This window comes from Microtus pennsylvanicus, chromosome 5 (genome assembly GCF_037038515.1).
Source record: "Microtus pennsylvanicus isolate mMicPen1 chromosome 5, mMicPen1.hap1, whole genome shotgun sequence".
Taxonomy (NCBI): Eukaryota; Metazoa; Chordata; class Mammalia; order Rodentia; family Cricetidae; genus Microtus; species Microtus pennsylvanicus.
In genome coordinates this window covers 40,127,056-40,142,878 of record NC_134583.1, presented here as the reverse complement: position 1 = coordinate 40,142,878, position 15,823 = coordinate 40,127,056, and the positions used below count along the sequence as shown (strand labels likewise).

General features: G+C 35.9%; 1 protein-coding gene across 2 annotated transcripts in view; it reads left to right on the top strand.

Annotated features, from left to right (window-relative positions):
* LOC142850751 (solute carrier family 7 member 12-like) overlaps positions 1-15,823 on the top strand; it is a 78,495-nt gene that overhangs the window by 50,382 nt on the left and 12,290 nt on the right. The window contains exon 3 of one of the 2 annotated variants that reach the window (XM_075974663.1): positions 7,993-8,195. In XM_075974663.1, coding sequence (XP_075830778.1) covers positions 8,012-8,195 — 184 coding nt within the window. In that variant the 5' untranslated portion in view covers positions 7,993-8,011. Of the gene's footprint in view, positions 1-7,528; positions 8,196-15,823 lie in introns of those variants that run through there. The other variant, XM_075974662.1, reaches the window with a different exon arrangement.

Sequence of the window (15,823 nt, the reverse complement as noted above, 5' to 3'; positions counted from 1 at the left end):
ATTTTTTCTTTCAGTGTGTTTGTATGTTGGATTACATTGAAAAATTATCATATGGTCAACAATCCCTGGATGAATCCCCTGCATCTCTTTCTCATGTTGAATGATTTTTTGAAGTGTTCTTGGATTTGGTTTGACAGTATTATATTTAGTATTTCAGCATTAATGTTTATGAAGGAGATTGTTCTGTAGTTCTTTTTCTTTGCTGCATATTTGTGTAAAAGGTAACTGTAGCCTCATAAAAAGAATTTGTCAATTTTCCTTCTTTTTTATTGTGTGGAACAATTTTAGAAGAATTGGAACTAGCTGTTCTTTGATTTCTGGTAAAAATCTGCACTGAAACCATCAGTTTTTGGGCTTTTTCTTTTGGTTGCCACACTTTTAACCACTGCTTTCAATTGCCTTAAGGGTTATAGGTCTATTTAAATTATACATCTGGTCTTTATTCAATTTTGGTATGTGTAAAGTATCAAGAAAGTTGTTCATTTTTATTAAATTTACCAATTTTTTGAGGATAAGTTTATGAACTGAAGATTGCCTGAATTTCCACAGTGCCTGCGGTTATATGTCCCTTTTTATTTCTGATTTTGTTAATTTGGATAGTCATGCTCTGCTCTTTTGTTAGTTTGGGTAAGGGTTTGTTTATCTTGTTGATTTTCTCAAAGAACCATCTCTTTGTTTCATTGAGTCATTATTTTGTTCTCCTTATTTATATTTATTGATTTCAACCCTGAATTTGATTATTTTCTGGCAAATACATCTTGTTGCCAGAAGCTCTTTGTTCATTTTCTTGCTGCCCAGACCAGAAATATTCACACAGAAAATGAATTAATTAAGACACCCTTGGCCTATTAGCTTAGGCACATTCCTGGCAAACTCATACCTTAAATTAGTGCATTTGTCTGTCTACCACCACATGGCTGTGGCTTACTGGGTAAAGTTCCAACATCTGTTTTTTTTTTTGGCAGCTACATGTGTCTCTTTTACTCTGCCTACTCTCTCCTCCTCTATCTGTTTGGATTTCCTGCCTTGCCCTTTTTTTTTGTGCCACCATAGGCCCAAAGAAATTTCTTTATTAACCAATAATATTTACAGTATAGAGAGGGGAATCTGATGGAGGAAGGTCATTGGCTAATAAAGGAACTGCCTTGGCCCATTTTATTGGTTAGAGCATGGGTAGGTGGAGTAAACAGAACAAAACGCTGGGAGAAAGAGGAAGTGAGCTCAGATTACTCAGCTCTCCTCTCCGGAGCAGATGCCTCAGAGAGATGCCATGCCCCAGCTCCGACCCAGGATGGACTTAGGCTAAAATCTTCCTGGTAAGACCAGTGCTCACAGATTATTAAAGATGGGTTGATCGGGATATCAGAATTAGCCAGTAAGGTCTAGAGCTAAAGGGCCAAGCAGTGATTAAAAGAATACAGTGTCCGTGTAATTATTTCGGGGCATAAGCTAGCCGGGCAGGCGGCTGGGGTGTTGGGGATGCAGCCCCGCCGCTCTTATTACTACAGGAATCCCATATAGCCTCATCTTTTCTGTTTTTATAAAAAGAAAGGTTTTAACTTTAACATAGCAAGATTACATATAACAAAATAGGTATCAAGCAAGAATTAGAGTTATAATATTTATATCTATTTTATCTTTTATCAGAACTAAGAGAAACTATAATTATCTATTCTTCATGTCCTTCAAGATCCCAGAAGGATATAATATTATTTAAGTTAAAAGGAAATACATTCTAGCCATAAACAAAGGACATTGAGCCTATAATTCATGATCTTAGAGAAGCTAAATAAGAAGGTGAACCCAAAGAAAAACATATATTTATCCTCCTGGATATTGGAAGTAGACAAGATTGCTGGGCAAAAGTTGGGAACACGGGGGTGGAGTTGGGGTTGGAGAAAGGGGAGATGGGGAGAGAGAACAAAAAAGGGGAGGATGGGGAGAACTTAGGGGAATGGGATGGTTGAGATGGAGGAAGGATGGATATGGGAGCAGGGAAGAAGATATCTTAATTAAGAGAGCCATTTTAGGATTGACAAGAGACTTGGCTCTAGAGGGGTTTTCAGGTATCCAAGGGGATTTCCCCAGCTAGATGCTTGGGCAGCAGAGGAGAGGGTGCCTGTACTGGCCTTCTCCCATAGCCACACTGATGAATATCTTGAATATGACCATAGAACATTCATCTGGCGATGGATGGAGCTAGAGACAGAGACTCACATTGGAGCACTGGTCCAAATGAATAGCAGAAGGAGGGAGAACATGAGCAAGAAAGTCAGGACCACAAGGGGTGCATCCACCCACGGAGACAGTGGGACTGATCTAATGGGAGATCACCAAGGCAAGCTGGACTGGGACTGAACGAGCATGTGATCAAACTGAACTCGGCTGACAATGAGGACTGACTGAGAAGCCAATGATAATGACACCGAGTTTTGATTCTACTGCATGTACTGGCTTCTTGGGAGCCTAGTCTGTTTGGATGCACACCTTCCTAGACCTGGATGGAGTGGGCAGGGCCTTGGACTTGGACTTCCCACAGAGCAGGGTACCCTGACTTCTCTTAGGACTGGAGAGGGAGGGGGAGGGGAAGGGGGAGTGGGGGGAGTGGGAAGGGGAGGGGGAGGGGGGAGGGAGAGAGAAATGGGAGGATGGGAGGAGGTGGAAATTTTTATTATTAATTAAAAAAGGAACTTCATTGTAAGAAACTTCCACAACTCTAAATTTGACAGAGACATCTCACTGCCTAGACAGTCATTCAAAGTTCTTCTGTAACATTGGAGCATCAGTCTTTAACCTACTGGCCCATAGTATCTGCAGACTTTTCCATGAAGCAGAAAATTTCAGACAGTTCTGTCTATATTGGCACTTTTTCAGTCACTTTCTTCTGTGTCCTACAGAATGTCTGACAGATTCTTTCATAAAACAGGAACCCTGAAGGACTGTCTCACCTTCTTTAGGCAACTTCAGCAGTCATTTTTCTGTGGGTCTTGGATGTCCAGTTCATGAAGGATACCATCAAGCAGTATACACAAGAGCAGTTTTTTTTTTTTGCCCAAATAGTTAACCAATTCCATAAAAAGCCTATTGGATGCCCATCATCCTCTTTAAGTAGATTGTTGCTTCTAGGAGCAGATGTGTTTCATTGTCATGAAAGGTCCTACGTTCTTAAAACATTTAAAATGCCATATTCTTTTAGTCTTTGGAAGGTTTGAAGAATACCTATCCATCAGAAATATATCTCTCTACATCTAGAAACAAAACTAAAGGACTACAAGTTTGACTATTATAGATATATTAACCTGTATTTCTTAAACATGCTTTACATTTTTAGAGGAACTGAACAAATAAAATACCTTAATCAAAAGCAGAAATATACACATAATAAAAATGACCTTAAATTTGTATCAATAAACCAAGATCCATAACAATGCAAATTATTTATTTCTATATCATATTCCTCTTTAAATGCAAACAAACATTTAAACAAACATTTATAAACAACATTTTCTAATTTGGGCATAGTTCTCTCCAAACTGTTTTCTACTTTTTGTTGGGTGAAGTAATTTCGTGATTCACAGAGACTTTTGAGGGGATCTTGGTACATCAAACCACAGTAGTCTAAAAGTAATTCACAGGTTTTCATCCTATATGGAAACAAAAGCAGAACTTCTTTTCCAAACTGCATATCCTTAGACTTAAATTTTGAAGTCAAGATACCTTTAAAATATATATGTTAGTTTAGCAGTCTATACAATAAAATGTCTCTCTATACTTAGCTCATTCACAGTCAAAAAATTCAAATAAAACACAAGTATATATATATATATATATATATATATATATATATATATATATATATTTCCAACTCTCTTTTTATATTCCATCTTTATGTGGCTTTTTTTGCTCCTTTAGTTTATGACTGTCTGTACTCTGTCTCTTTAAAGACTTTCTTTTATTTTTCTATACTCTTTTTCTTCTTTCTCTCATACTTACATATATTCAACATTGCAACCCATTTAGAGATCTTTTTATTTTTTACATCTGTCTTTATTGTATATTTGTAATCCTTTTCTGACCAGGACTGTTTTTTAAAATGCTAAACACCACGGATATGACTAAGGCTGTTTTGCCTTTTGACTCTGCCCAGTTCAACATGGCCAAGGAATGTTAACTGCCTCAGTAACCTGTACATACCTGTTCTTGGTATGCAGCATGTCTATGTCATGCCATTAAACCGTTTGTAATATGTTGTTCACAACCCCCCCAGGAAAAGAGCCCATCAAAATATGTGGCTACCAAGAACCTGTGCTAAACTCTTTTTTTTTTTGTCTAGAATATCTTCTTAAGCTCTCTCAGATGTAGTCAGCCCACATTGGTGCATCAACATGTGGTTGAGTTTGCTTCTTTTTGTTCTAGAGCTTTCTAGTGCTCTGCTAATTCACTAGTGTGAAATTTCTTCAACTTCTTTATGGAGGCATTTAGTGTTATGAAATTTCCTCTTGGTACTGTTTTCATAATGTCCCATAGGTTTGGATATGTTGTAACTTTATTTTTACTGAATTCTAGGAAATCTTTAATTTCTTCATTCATTTCCTCCTTGACCCATAGGTCAAGTTGAGTCAGTTTAGTATTATTCAGTTTCCATGAGATTTTAAGCTGTTAAAAATTTGCATTGTTGTTAAATTAAATAAAGCCATGGTGATCTGATAAAATACAGGGATTTATTCCAATTATTTTTGTATCTGTTGAGATTTGCTTTGTAACAGGGTATGTGGTCAGTTTTAGAGGTTTTCTGAAGTGCTGAGGTTTATTCTTTTGTGTTTGTGTAGAATGTTTTATAGATGTCTGTTAATTCCATTTGAGCCATAACACCTGTTAGTTCCCTGTTTCTCTGTTAATTTATGCCTGGCAGACCTGTTCATTGATGAGAAGGGGGTGTTAACATCTCCTGCTCTGAATGTGTAGGGTTTTATTTGTGGTTTATGTTTGGTAATGATTATTTAACAAATGTGGGTTCTCTTTTTTATTTTGGACATTAGTGTTCAGGTACTTCATTTTGATAGATTTTTCCTGTGATGAATACAAAATGTCCTTCTTCATCTCTTTTGATTAGCTTCAGTTTGAAGTCTATTTTGTTAGATATTAGGATAACTAAAACAGATTTCTTTCTAATCCCATTTGAATCTTTTTCAAACCCTTTATACCGAGGAAATATCTGTCATTGAAGTTGAGGCTTGTTTTTTGTATGTAGCAGAACGATGACTCTTGCTTTCATTCCCATCGCTAGCCCATGTTGTTTTATAGATGAGATGAGTCCATAATATTAAGGGATATTAAATACTAATAACTGTTAATTATGGTTTTATTTTTTGGAAGTAGTGTGTGTGTGTGTGTGTGTGTGTGTGTGTGTGTGTGTGTGTATTTCCCTTCTTTAGGATTTCCTGGTGTAAGATTATCTACTGCCCATGCTTTCATGGGTTATAGCTAACTTTCTTGGGATGGATTTTCTGTCTAGTGCTTTCTGTGGGCCTTGGTTTGTGAAAAGGTATTGTTTTGTTTAAATCTGGCTTTTCATGGAATATCTTGTTTTCTCCATCAATGGTGATTGAACATTTTGAAAAGTATAGTAGTCTTGGTTGGCATCCATGGTCTCTTAGTGTCTGGTTAATATCTGTTTAGAACTTTCTAGCTTTCTGAGTCTTCATTGAGACATTGGGTATTATTCTAATGAGTATGCCTTTATATGTTACTTGGACTTTTTCCTTTGCAGCATTTAGTATTCTTTTTATTTTGTGTTGTATATTTTGTGTTTTGATTTCTATGAGGTGAGGGAACTTTTTGTTACTGTCTATTTGGTGTTCTGTAAGATTCTCACATATTTATAGGTAATTCATTCTTTATGTGGGAGAGTTTTATTCTGTGATTTTTTTAAAATACATTTTATATGCCTTTGAGCTAGTATTCATCTCCTTTTTCTGTCCTATTATTCTTAGGCTTGGTGTTTTCATGGTCTATCCTCTTGGTTACGTCCTCATCTGTAATTCCTGTTTGTTTACATAGATTTTCAATTTTTAGGATTTCCTCAGTTTTTGTTTACTTTATTGTCTCTATTACAATTTTGAAGTCTTAAACTAATTTCTTCCCCTGTCTGATTTTTTTTATTTTTGCTTTCTTGGCTTTGAGGGATTTATAAATTTATTCTAATTTCTTATTTGTTGTTTTCCTCAATTTCTTTAATTTTTTTTTCACTTCTCCTATCAGGATCTCTATTATATCCATAAAATTGTTGTTTTTTTTTTTTACTTCTTATGAGTTACTTCTCATTAAGTTTTTCTGTTTTAGAACTCCTAGGCTCCATTCTGGTTCTCATTTATTATTATTTTTTTCTCATTCACGCTCAGTGGGGTCTCTAAAGTACTTGCTGAGATTTCAATTCTCTCCCTCAGGATAAATGAGTCAGTAAAATGTTGTAAATCATATGAATTTAAGGTTATATTTCTAGTAAAAGAGTTAAATTATTTTAGATATGATACATTATAGAAATAATGATGGGGACAAAAACTAAAACCTTAAAGCCAAGTCACAGAAGGTATAAATATGTTGTAAATATTCCTCAAAGATGAGAGGTACATAATATGTGTTATGCATCTATTCATGCTAACAAAACTTTGACTAAAAGATGTATGTCTATTCACACCATTGCTAACTTTGTTAAGTTTTAACCACGTGAAGAAACTAAGTCACAGTGGAAACTGTAATAAAAATTAATTGAAACCATTTTCCCTACAAAACTAATTTTATTTTTCTCCTCTTTAATTACATTTTTGTACTAATAGAGACTGTTATACTGATTTAGATTATCTAAGAATACATTATAAAAATGATCCAGAAAGTTTCTTCAGTTTTTCTTTTAGTTTTTCTTCAGTTTCTCCATGCACCAGGTTTATGGTTTAAAGTTTATTTCTGGTACTAAAAAAGCTTTCCTTCAAGAATTATAGTTTTAAGGTTCACAATCTTAATGTAGATAAATAACATTATTTTACAAAATAAAAATCTTTGTTAATATATTTATTTTTTGTTTTTTTTTTCAAGACAGGGTTTCTCTGTGAAGTTTTGGTATTTGTCCTGGAACTATCTCTTGTAGATCAGGCTGGCTTCAAACTCAAAGAGATCCACCTGCCTTTGCCTCCCAAGTGCTGGGATTAAAGACATGTGCCAACATCACCCAGAAAGAGTTAATGAATCACTTCAAAATGCTGTCTTAATTAGGATTCTGACTTTAAAAATCATTTACACATGATATGTCTTAACTGTGGTTTTATGAAGAATCCATCAAATCCTAGAATATTGCACAAGTTAATTATTTGCAAATCCATGTTAAACTCAGAAATAAAAATATTGTGTAAGGATGAAGCTTCTCATTTTGAGAATGCCCTATTTGAGAGAGCTCTGAAAGAGTTGGGGGAGCAACTTCAGTGTGATTTAATGTCAGTTGCTCAGAATTTTAAAAACTAAAAAAGACAAAACCATGCAACTTTTAAGGGCAATAGGATTCTTCCATGGATACATGTTCTTATTTAGTTCAGTGATAGGGGCAGGGATTTTTGTTGCTCCTAAAGGGGTGTTAAAATTCTCCTCATTGAACATCCCTGTTTGTCTGAGCATTTGGGCAGTTTGTGCCCTATTGAGCATGATGTATGCTCTCTGTCTTGCAGAGCTGGGGACAACCTTCCCTGTGAGCTCAGCACCTTATTATTTCCTGAAAAGATCTCTTGGATCTTCTTTTGCTTTCTGTAGTCTTTGGATTAAACTTTTTGGTTATTCCCTAGGACTGGGTGCTCAAAGCTTACTAATAGCCATTTATCTATTACAACCTTTCTATGTTGGCTGCCCAGCCCCAGAACTACCAAAGAAATGTCTGGCTTTGGCTGTTTTGTGGTCAATTGGAATTCTCAATACTCGAGGGCTAACTAATGTGTTTTGGTTTAATAGCATCAGCAATTTGTTGAAGATGGGTGTTCTTTGTCTCATTATTCTAACTGGGATTGTGCTGTTAGTGACTGGGAAAAAAGAGAATGTGTCCAGGTTTGAGAATGCTTTGGATGCTGATCTTCCTTTTGCCTCAGAGATTGTAGAAGCCATTCTTCAAGCATTTTATGCATACATGGGATCATCACTCCTGGTCACCGTAGCAGGTAACTCCATTTATTAAAAACTTGCAGCAAAATAAATAAAGACTCATCAGGAATTTTTATTGAAAAATAAATGTTATTGTTTAGTGCTTGTAATATAATTTTCACATATTCTCCAATTAATGGTCTCTATAAAATTTGTTCAAACTGCATATGCAAAATTTACTTTACTTTGTGTTATGTTTCTTATATAATTCCTCGTGTTTCTTTTACAGCTTTAACAAAAACCAAGATTATCTGTCCCTTCAGATTTTATTCTTCAATTGACTCAGTATTTTGAGGCATTTTCTGTTAAGTAATAATTATATAATTCATATTTTCAATGAAAATATATCACATGTTTGAGATTTTTTGGTATATTCCATAATTTCTGCCCAAATCCTTTCACCTATTCAGATGTACAACCATTTGATTTGAGTTCTCTTCATTATCCATAATCTTGTACATGAAAATACCACTTTTTTCTTATATCTCCAATAATAGCAAAATTATTAAAATGCCTTTGCTAATTCATCCTGCATTGTTTTTCTTACAGTTCATTCCATGGTATTATTATCTTTCTGTGGCAGTGACTTTTCTGATGCACTTACTTTTCATGAACTTTAAAGTCTTTCTGAAATTTTCCATATGAAAGACAAACATAATATTAGATCCTTTTCTATGTACAATTTTGTTACTTTGTATTCACATTTCATAATTTGATATTTGAAAGAATTTGGGAATACAGGTGTATGAAACTCCCTTTAAACAAAAGTTTAGATAGAAATAATTTACTTTATGTCATTCACATTGCAAAAGTATAAAACATAAAATATTAAGGAAGAATATTGACTCTCTCTAAGTCTTACAAATACCTTTTAAAAAATTATTGAGTAAGAAACATTTATTTTGCTGAACTAGTTGTAACACCTCTGTAGGTTTTATGCATGAAATAATTGCAAAATTTTCCTGAAACTTAGAATTTTGTTTTCTTGAAATACTATAGTTTCTGATTACTAAACTTCTCCATAAATGAAAGGCTTCTATCACTCATAAATATTATTAAAATATTTAATTATATTTTTTAATAAGTGTTATTCCTACAAGTTAATGAGTTTCACTGTAATTTTATTCATTCATATGTCACACATTTATCCTGTCTACTCACCTTCCACTCTCTTTTACCTGCTCCACTCTTCCATCCTTACAAATTGTCCAGTCTTTCATGATATCTGTTCTATTTTCAGTCTTTCTGTCTCTATCTGTTTCACTGTCTCTGTCTTTGTCTTTCTGACTCATTTTCTCTCTCTGTGTGTATATATATGTGGTAGATGTCACAGCTGCTTTCATATGGTGAAAACTGGAATTTCTGTAATAAATGCCTAATCAAGTTCATTTTGTATGCCATGTTTATTTCCTTATGACGTACATTCAGAAATATGATGGGATATGTTATGTCAGTTATATTTTCAATATTTTGGTGAACTTTCTCTCTACCCTCTGTAGAGGGTGGTTGCTTGTTTATTTCTTGCTGCTCAGCTTCAAAATAACCACACAGAATCTATATTTATTAAATCACTGCTTGGCCTATTGGCTCTTACTTCTTATTGGCTAGCTCTTACATCTTAATTTAACCCACTTTTTAAAATCTGTGCATTTCCATGTGGCTCTGACTTATTGGCAAGCTTCTGTCTTGTCTGTCCCTGGTGGAAGCTACATGGCATCTCCCTGACTCTGCCTACTTTCTCCAGGAATTCAGTTTAGTTTTCCTCACCTATTTCTGTTCTGCCATGCTATAGGCTCAAAGCAGTTTCTTTATTCATTAACTAATAAAATTAACACATATACAGAAGGACTTCCCACATCATCTCCCCTTTTCTGTCTCAATAAAAAGGAAGGATTTAACTTTAATATAATAAAATTAAATATTACAAGACAGACATCGAGCAAGAATTACAGTCACAATATTTGTGTCTACTCTTTTATCATAACTAAAGAAAACTACAACTATTTATTCTTCAACTTCATCAAAGACTCCAGAATTATATAATATTACCTAAGTAAACAGAAATTGCATTGTAAACAACTTCCAAAACTCTAGAATTGACAGAGACATCTCATTGCCTGAACAATTACCCAAAGTTCTTCTGTATCATGGGAGCATACATATTCAGTCTATAGGCCAATATTATCTAGCAGACCATTCATGAAGCATGAAATTTCAAAGACAGTTTCACTTATATTGGTAGTTTTTCAGTCACTTTCTTCTGTGTCCTGCAGATTGTCTGGCAGATTCTTTCATGAAACGGGAAACCCAAAAGACTATCTCACCTTTGGGCAAGTTTACCAGTCATTTTTCTGTGGGTCAAGTATGTCAAGTTCACACAGCATACCATTAAGCAGTCCATTCAAGACCAATTATTTTCCCAAATGGGTAACAAATTCCATAAGGAGCCACTTCAATGCCCATCTTCCGCTTCAAGTTATTGGTACTTCCAGAAGCAGATGTGTCTCATTGTCATGAAAAGTCTAAGTTCTTAAAACATTTTAAATGCCATATTCTATAGTCTTTGAAAGGTTTGAAGAATAACTATTCATTTGAAATATATCTGTACATCTAGAAAATCTAACATGACAAGCTTGACTTTTATAGATGATTATCTATTAACCTGTATTTCTGAATTATACATTACATTTTTAAATGAGCTTTGCAAACATAAAACCTTAATCAAAAGCAAAATATACATATAACAAAATTGACCTTAAATTTGTATCAATATACTAAGATCCGTGCCAATGCAAAAATATTGATCTCTATATCATATCCCCCTGTAAAGGTAAACAAACATTTATAATCAATATTTGGGAATTTGCACATAGTTCTGTGCAAACTGCTTCCCACTTTTTCTTGGGCTAAGTAATTTTTAGGGGTTTTGAATATCCTGTTTTTTTTTTTTTATATGAAGTTGTTCTTTCAAGGTCTTCAAAGGATTGTGTTGAGATTTTGATGGGGATTGCATTGAATATGTAGATTTCTATTTATAGAATCACCATTTTTATTCTGTTGATCCTACCTATCAAAGAGCATGGGAGAGCATTGCATTTTCTGATATTCCTTTCATAACCCACCAAATAAATATCCAACCTCATTCTACATGGCATGCCTATCCATCTCTTGCCCATCACCTGGGACCAGCTGCCTTCAGAGACCTGCAACATGGTCTCGTGTGCTGTCCCTGCCTGGGACTGGCTGCTCTGGGGCCCACTGCATGTCCCTGCTTGAGGACCTGTGGCATGGTCTCTGCCCACTGCGGCTACTCAGGATTTGCTCATTTTAAAATTAATTCATTACATTGGTGCTATGAGACTTGGGATGCTCCCCTGCCCCAAGCTCCTCTCCCAGGATTAGGATCCAGAACCAGGTATTATTTTGTGCACAACATCCATGTGTTCCATATGCCTGAGGATGATTTCTACAGTGTGATTTCTAGGCACACCACCAGCTACAACTGGTGAGTTTCCCCCATTCTGATCAGCTGATATTCATCTCTGGATTGCTTCCCTTTGCTAAAATTGTGTTTGGAATGGCGTGGGCTGATCCACCCATGACTGGGGGCCCAGGGTCCCTAAGATTCTTCTTTCTCTTTTTTTCTTTTCTTTTCCTTTTTTCCCCTCACCATGAAAGGCTGCTTGGAGTGGTCTCTTCCCTTTCTGGGTTCCAAATAATCTTGACCAGATCCAGCCAGGCCTTACTGTCCCACTCATGGCCAGGGGATGCCCTCCCCTTGGTCCGGTAGCACTGATTCACACCCCACCCAGTCGAGAGATGTCTCACTGTGTACCTTGTGGTGTCATTGTTTTGTGGTTTTTCACGGTTTCAGCTATGGGTAGCAAGCCACGCCGGTCCATCCTACCTGGGATGGGTGTCTTTTAGAGGGCATAAAACCACAGTCCTTAATGCCATACTTCTTCATGTACCCCACTCTGCTGGTGTCCGGCTGGCTCCACTTTTACAGGAGCTTTCTAAATACTGTCAATGGGAGCTTTCTAGCTACTGTCAGTGCACAGGCAGATGAAAGGAGTTTCCTCAAACTGTCCCTGCCACTACTGCTGCCAACAAGGTTGGTCAGATCCACAAGATGGCTTTTTTCAGTTCCAGCCTTTTGCTTTCCTCTGAAGCTTGTGGCATGGCAGCTCGGCCACAGGACAGATCACACCTCTAGGACTCTCTTATTATTAAATTCCCTGCTTTTCCATATAACTGTGACTGCAGCCATTTTGATTGAGGTCAGACTACCTTACCACTGTCTTAACTGAGGTCAGGTGATTTCACTGCCATCTTAACTTAGTGGCTTTTCATACGACATGTGACTGTTGCCATCTTTACTGAAGTATACCCTGCCTGGTCCCCAGGTTTACTTATGTTTTTGTCTCTAAATTCTTCTAGTTGAATCTCTTGCATGTGTGTTTTGTGTGGTGGCATGCTTTTGGTAGGGTCCACCAAGAGCATCCATTCACCCAATTCCTATTCACTGTCTCTGTGTGTGTTCATACATGTAACTTAAACATGCACTTATGTTTACTGTTAAGTGTTACAATTGTCTGTTCATTGCATCTCATTCCAGACTACAAAACAATAAGTCTCATGTTTTAAACTGGTACCTACTTTTATGTATCTTACAAAAATACTTTATATTTAATCCAACCCTCATTTAAAATATATTAAGATGTTCTTACTATTGTTAGTTCTTCCATAAACCTTCTATTGCCAGAAGTTTTTTCTTCTTTCTCTCTTTTTATAAGTGTAAATCTTACCTGTTAAGTTAAGAGCAAGTACAGTTAAGCTTGGACCCCACTCTCCAAGTCAATTCTACATTGTAGCTGTACCTAATAAACATCCCTCAACTGCTCAGAGATCTAGGGGATATGGCATTTAAATATTTAATAATTAAAAAACTTTTCATAACAAAAAGAGACAGTTTGGCTTCGAGCAGCAACACTCTACTTCCTCCAAAGAAGACAGAAGATAAATGGGCACAGAACAACATCCGTCTGCAATCTGCTTCAACTGCTAAATGCTGACCACTGGGTGAAACTGCCTTTCATCTAAACTGAAGATTTCCAGACATACACAGAATTGATGGAATCAACAGCCTAGCTGCTCAGGTCAAAGTAGGCTTGTCTTCCTAGAGATTTCTTAGCCTACATGACCTTCTGGAGCCTGGCAGGCCCTATGCTAAACAGCAAAAGGCAAATACGACCATTAGCAATCATGGAGGACTTTGAGGAGTCCTCCATGCCAACCAAGTAAGTTCTCTGTTGTTTTTTAATCAATAACTCAAGTAAACTTTTATCATTCTCAAAGATCTCTGATGCAGTTTGACATCTGAGAGGTTTGTCAGTTTAAAAGAACAACCTCACCAAACAAATTTTAGTCAAATACAGATATAAGACTTGCAAGTAATAAAGGTGTGAGGACAAATACAAATTATCAACTTTCTCTGTCACGCTGTCTTCCATAGTCTTAAAAAATACTTTTCATTGTGTAAAAAGATCTGTCACAGCAATTCTAAAATAAATATGCTACTGTTTATACAATGTATATGTTTAAAACTTCTGTTTTCACAAGCCCAAAGAATTCTTATGAGTTCCAGGGATCGAAATTGAAGGATCCACCTTAAACAACAGGTCAGATACACCCCTCTAAATTCCCTGGTCCTAAAATTTCCCCTAAACTTAACTTTGTCCTCTGTTCTCCCAATACCTTAAATAGATGTAAGAGGCACAAGACATTTCCATACCACAAACACTGGACAGGAACAAACAGATCAGCTATGCCAGAATGTGACCAGCACCCAGTTTTCTCAGGTTCTTCCCCAAAGATGATGCCCACAAAAAGCAGGGAGCAGCATTGCAAATTTGCTGCCCCAATTCCATTAACCTGTGGTGCCTGACCTCTCATAATTTTATTATAAAAAAATGGGAATGTAATGATCTGTCCTGTCTCTTTAAAAGACAAGCCATGCCCACTCCATCCTCCAACAGCTTCTTTCTCTCCCTTCTCTTTCTCTGTCCTCTCTCTCTCCTCTCTCTCTGTCTCTCTCTCTCTGCCTCTCTGCCCTTCTCCCCTTCTCCCTTTCCTTTCCATAGCCCACTAAATAAATATACAACCTCATTCTGTATAGTCTCTTCAGAGACCTGTGGCATGGTCTCATGCACCATCCCTGTCTGGGACTGGCTACTCTGGGGACTGCTGCCTGCCCCTGCTAGGGGACCTGCAGCTACTTGGGATCTGCATCATTTTTCAATTAATCCATTACACTTAGCATCTTCTCTCTAGTTTTTAACCATTTGTATTTCTTCATTTTGGAGCTGTCTGCATTGTGATTTTACACTGATTTGTGGCCACACTGGGAAGACTGAGGACAGTATTCTATCAGTTTTGTTGATAATTCATGGATTGGTTGCCAATTACATTTATTTTTTTATGACTTAACTTTTTGGAGGTATAGTTAAAAAGACAGAGATTTTTGATACAAAAAGACACAAATTTATTTTGTTTCTCAAATATATTTCATTACACATAATTTTTAGGACACCTGAAAATTTTCTTTTTAACAATGTATATAGATTTACAAATCTATTTATATCTATATTTTCATCTCATCATAATCTTACACAATTTGGAAAACTAAAGTTTTATAAAACATGCAGGAATTATGCCACGTAAGTCAATTACCACATTGAATATTAAATCTTTAGCCACATAAAAATAATAATTTACATAACTATCAATTCAGTTATTCAATAAATGCTGAATACAATCTCAGAAATATAAATAGAGCAATGAAATTATAAACACAAGTTTATTCTCTTAAATTATCTGTATTTCAGTAAAATTAAGGAAATAAAAACCAATAGGTAAACTAATGAAAGAAAACAAGAAAATACATTCTGCAACAGTTACAAATAAATGACTTAAAATCTATAGCTAATGGTAATATCTATGAAACAAGAAGTAAAATTATGGATGAAGAACAATAAAATTCAAGAAGTACAAGAGTATGATTTTATGTGGGGTAGACTACCAATGTAGAGGGTATAGGATCATGAAAGAATTATAAAATCATTAATTTAATTGTTGCCATTGTACAAAGAATGACTTAGGAGGTCTTTGTCCATTTCTATGAGAGTTTATCTTGATCATATTGGTTTGTATGGAATCCCTATACATTGTGGCAGGCCTCACTTCCTGAGCAGGATATTCTGGAATGCTTGACAGTGATTAGAGTAAGCTGATTACTAACATTCAAGCTGTGGTGATTTCAATGAAAATGGCCCCCTTAGGGTTTGGCCCTATTATGAGATTTGGCCCTGTTGGAGTAGGTGTGGTCTTGTTGGAGGAAGTGTCATTGGGGTTGTGAGCTTTGAGGTGTCAGAAGCTCAAGACAGGTCTGGTAATTTTCACTGCTGCCTGTTGATCTAGATTTAGAACTCTCAGCTACTTTTCCAGCATCGTGTTTGACAGCATGGAGCCATGCTTCATGACATGATAATAATGGAGTACATCTCTCAACTCTAAGCTGGGCCCAATTAAATATTTTCTTTATAAAACTTTCTGTGGCTATGGTGTTATTTCACAGCAATAGAAA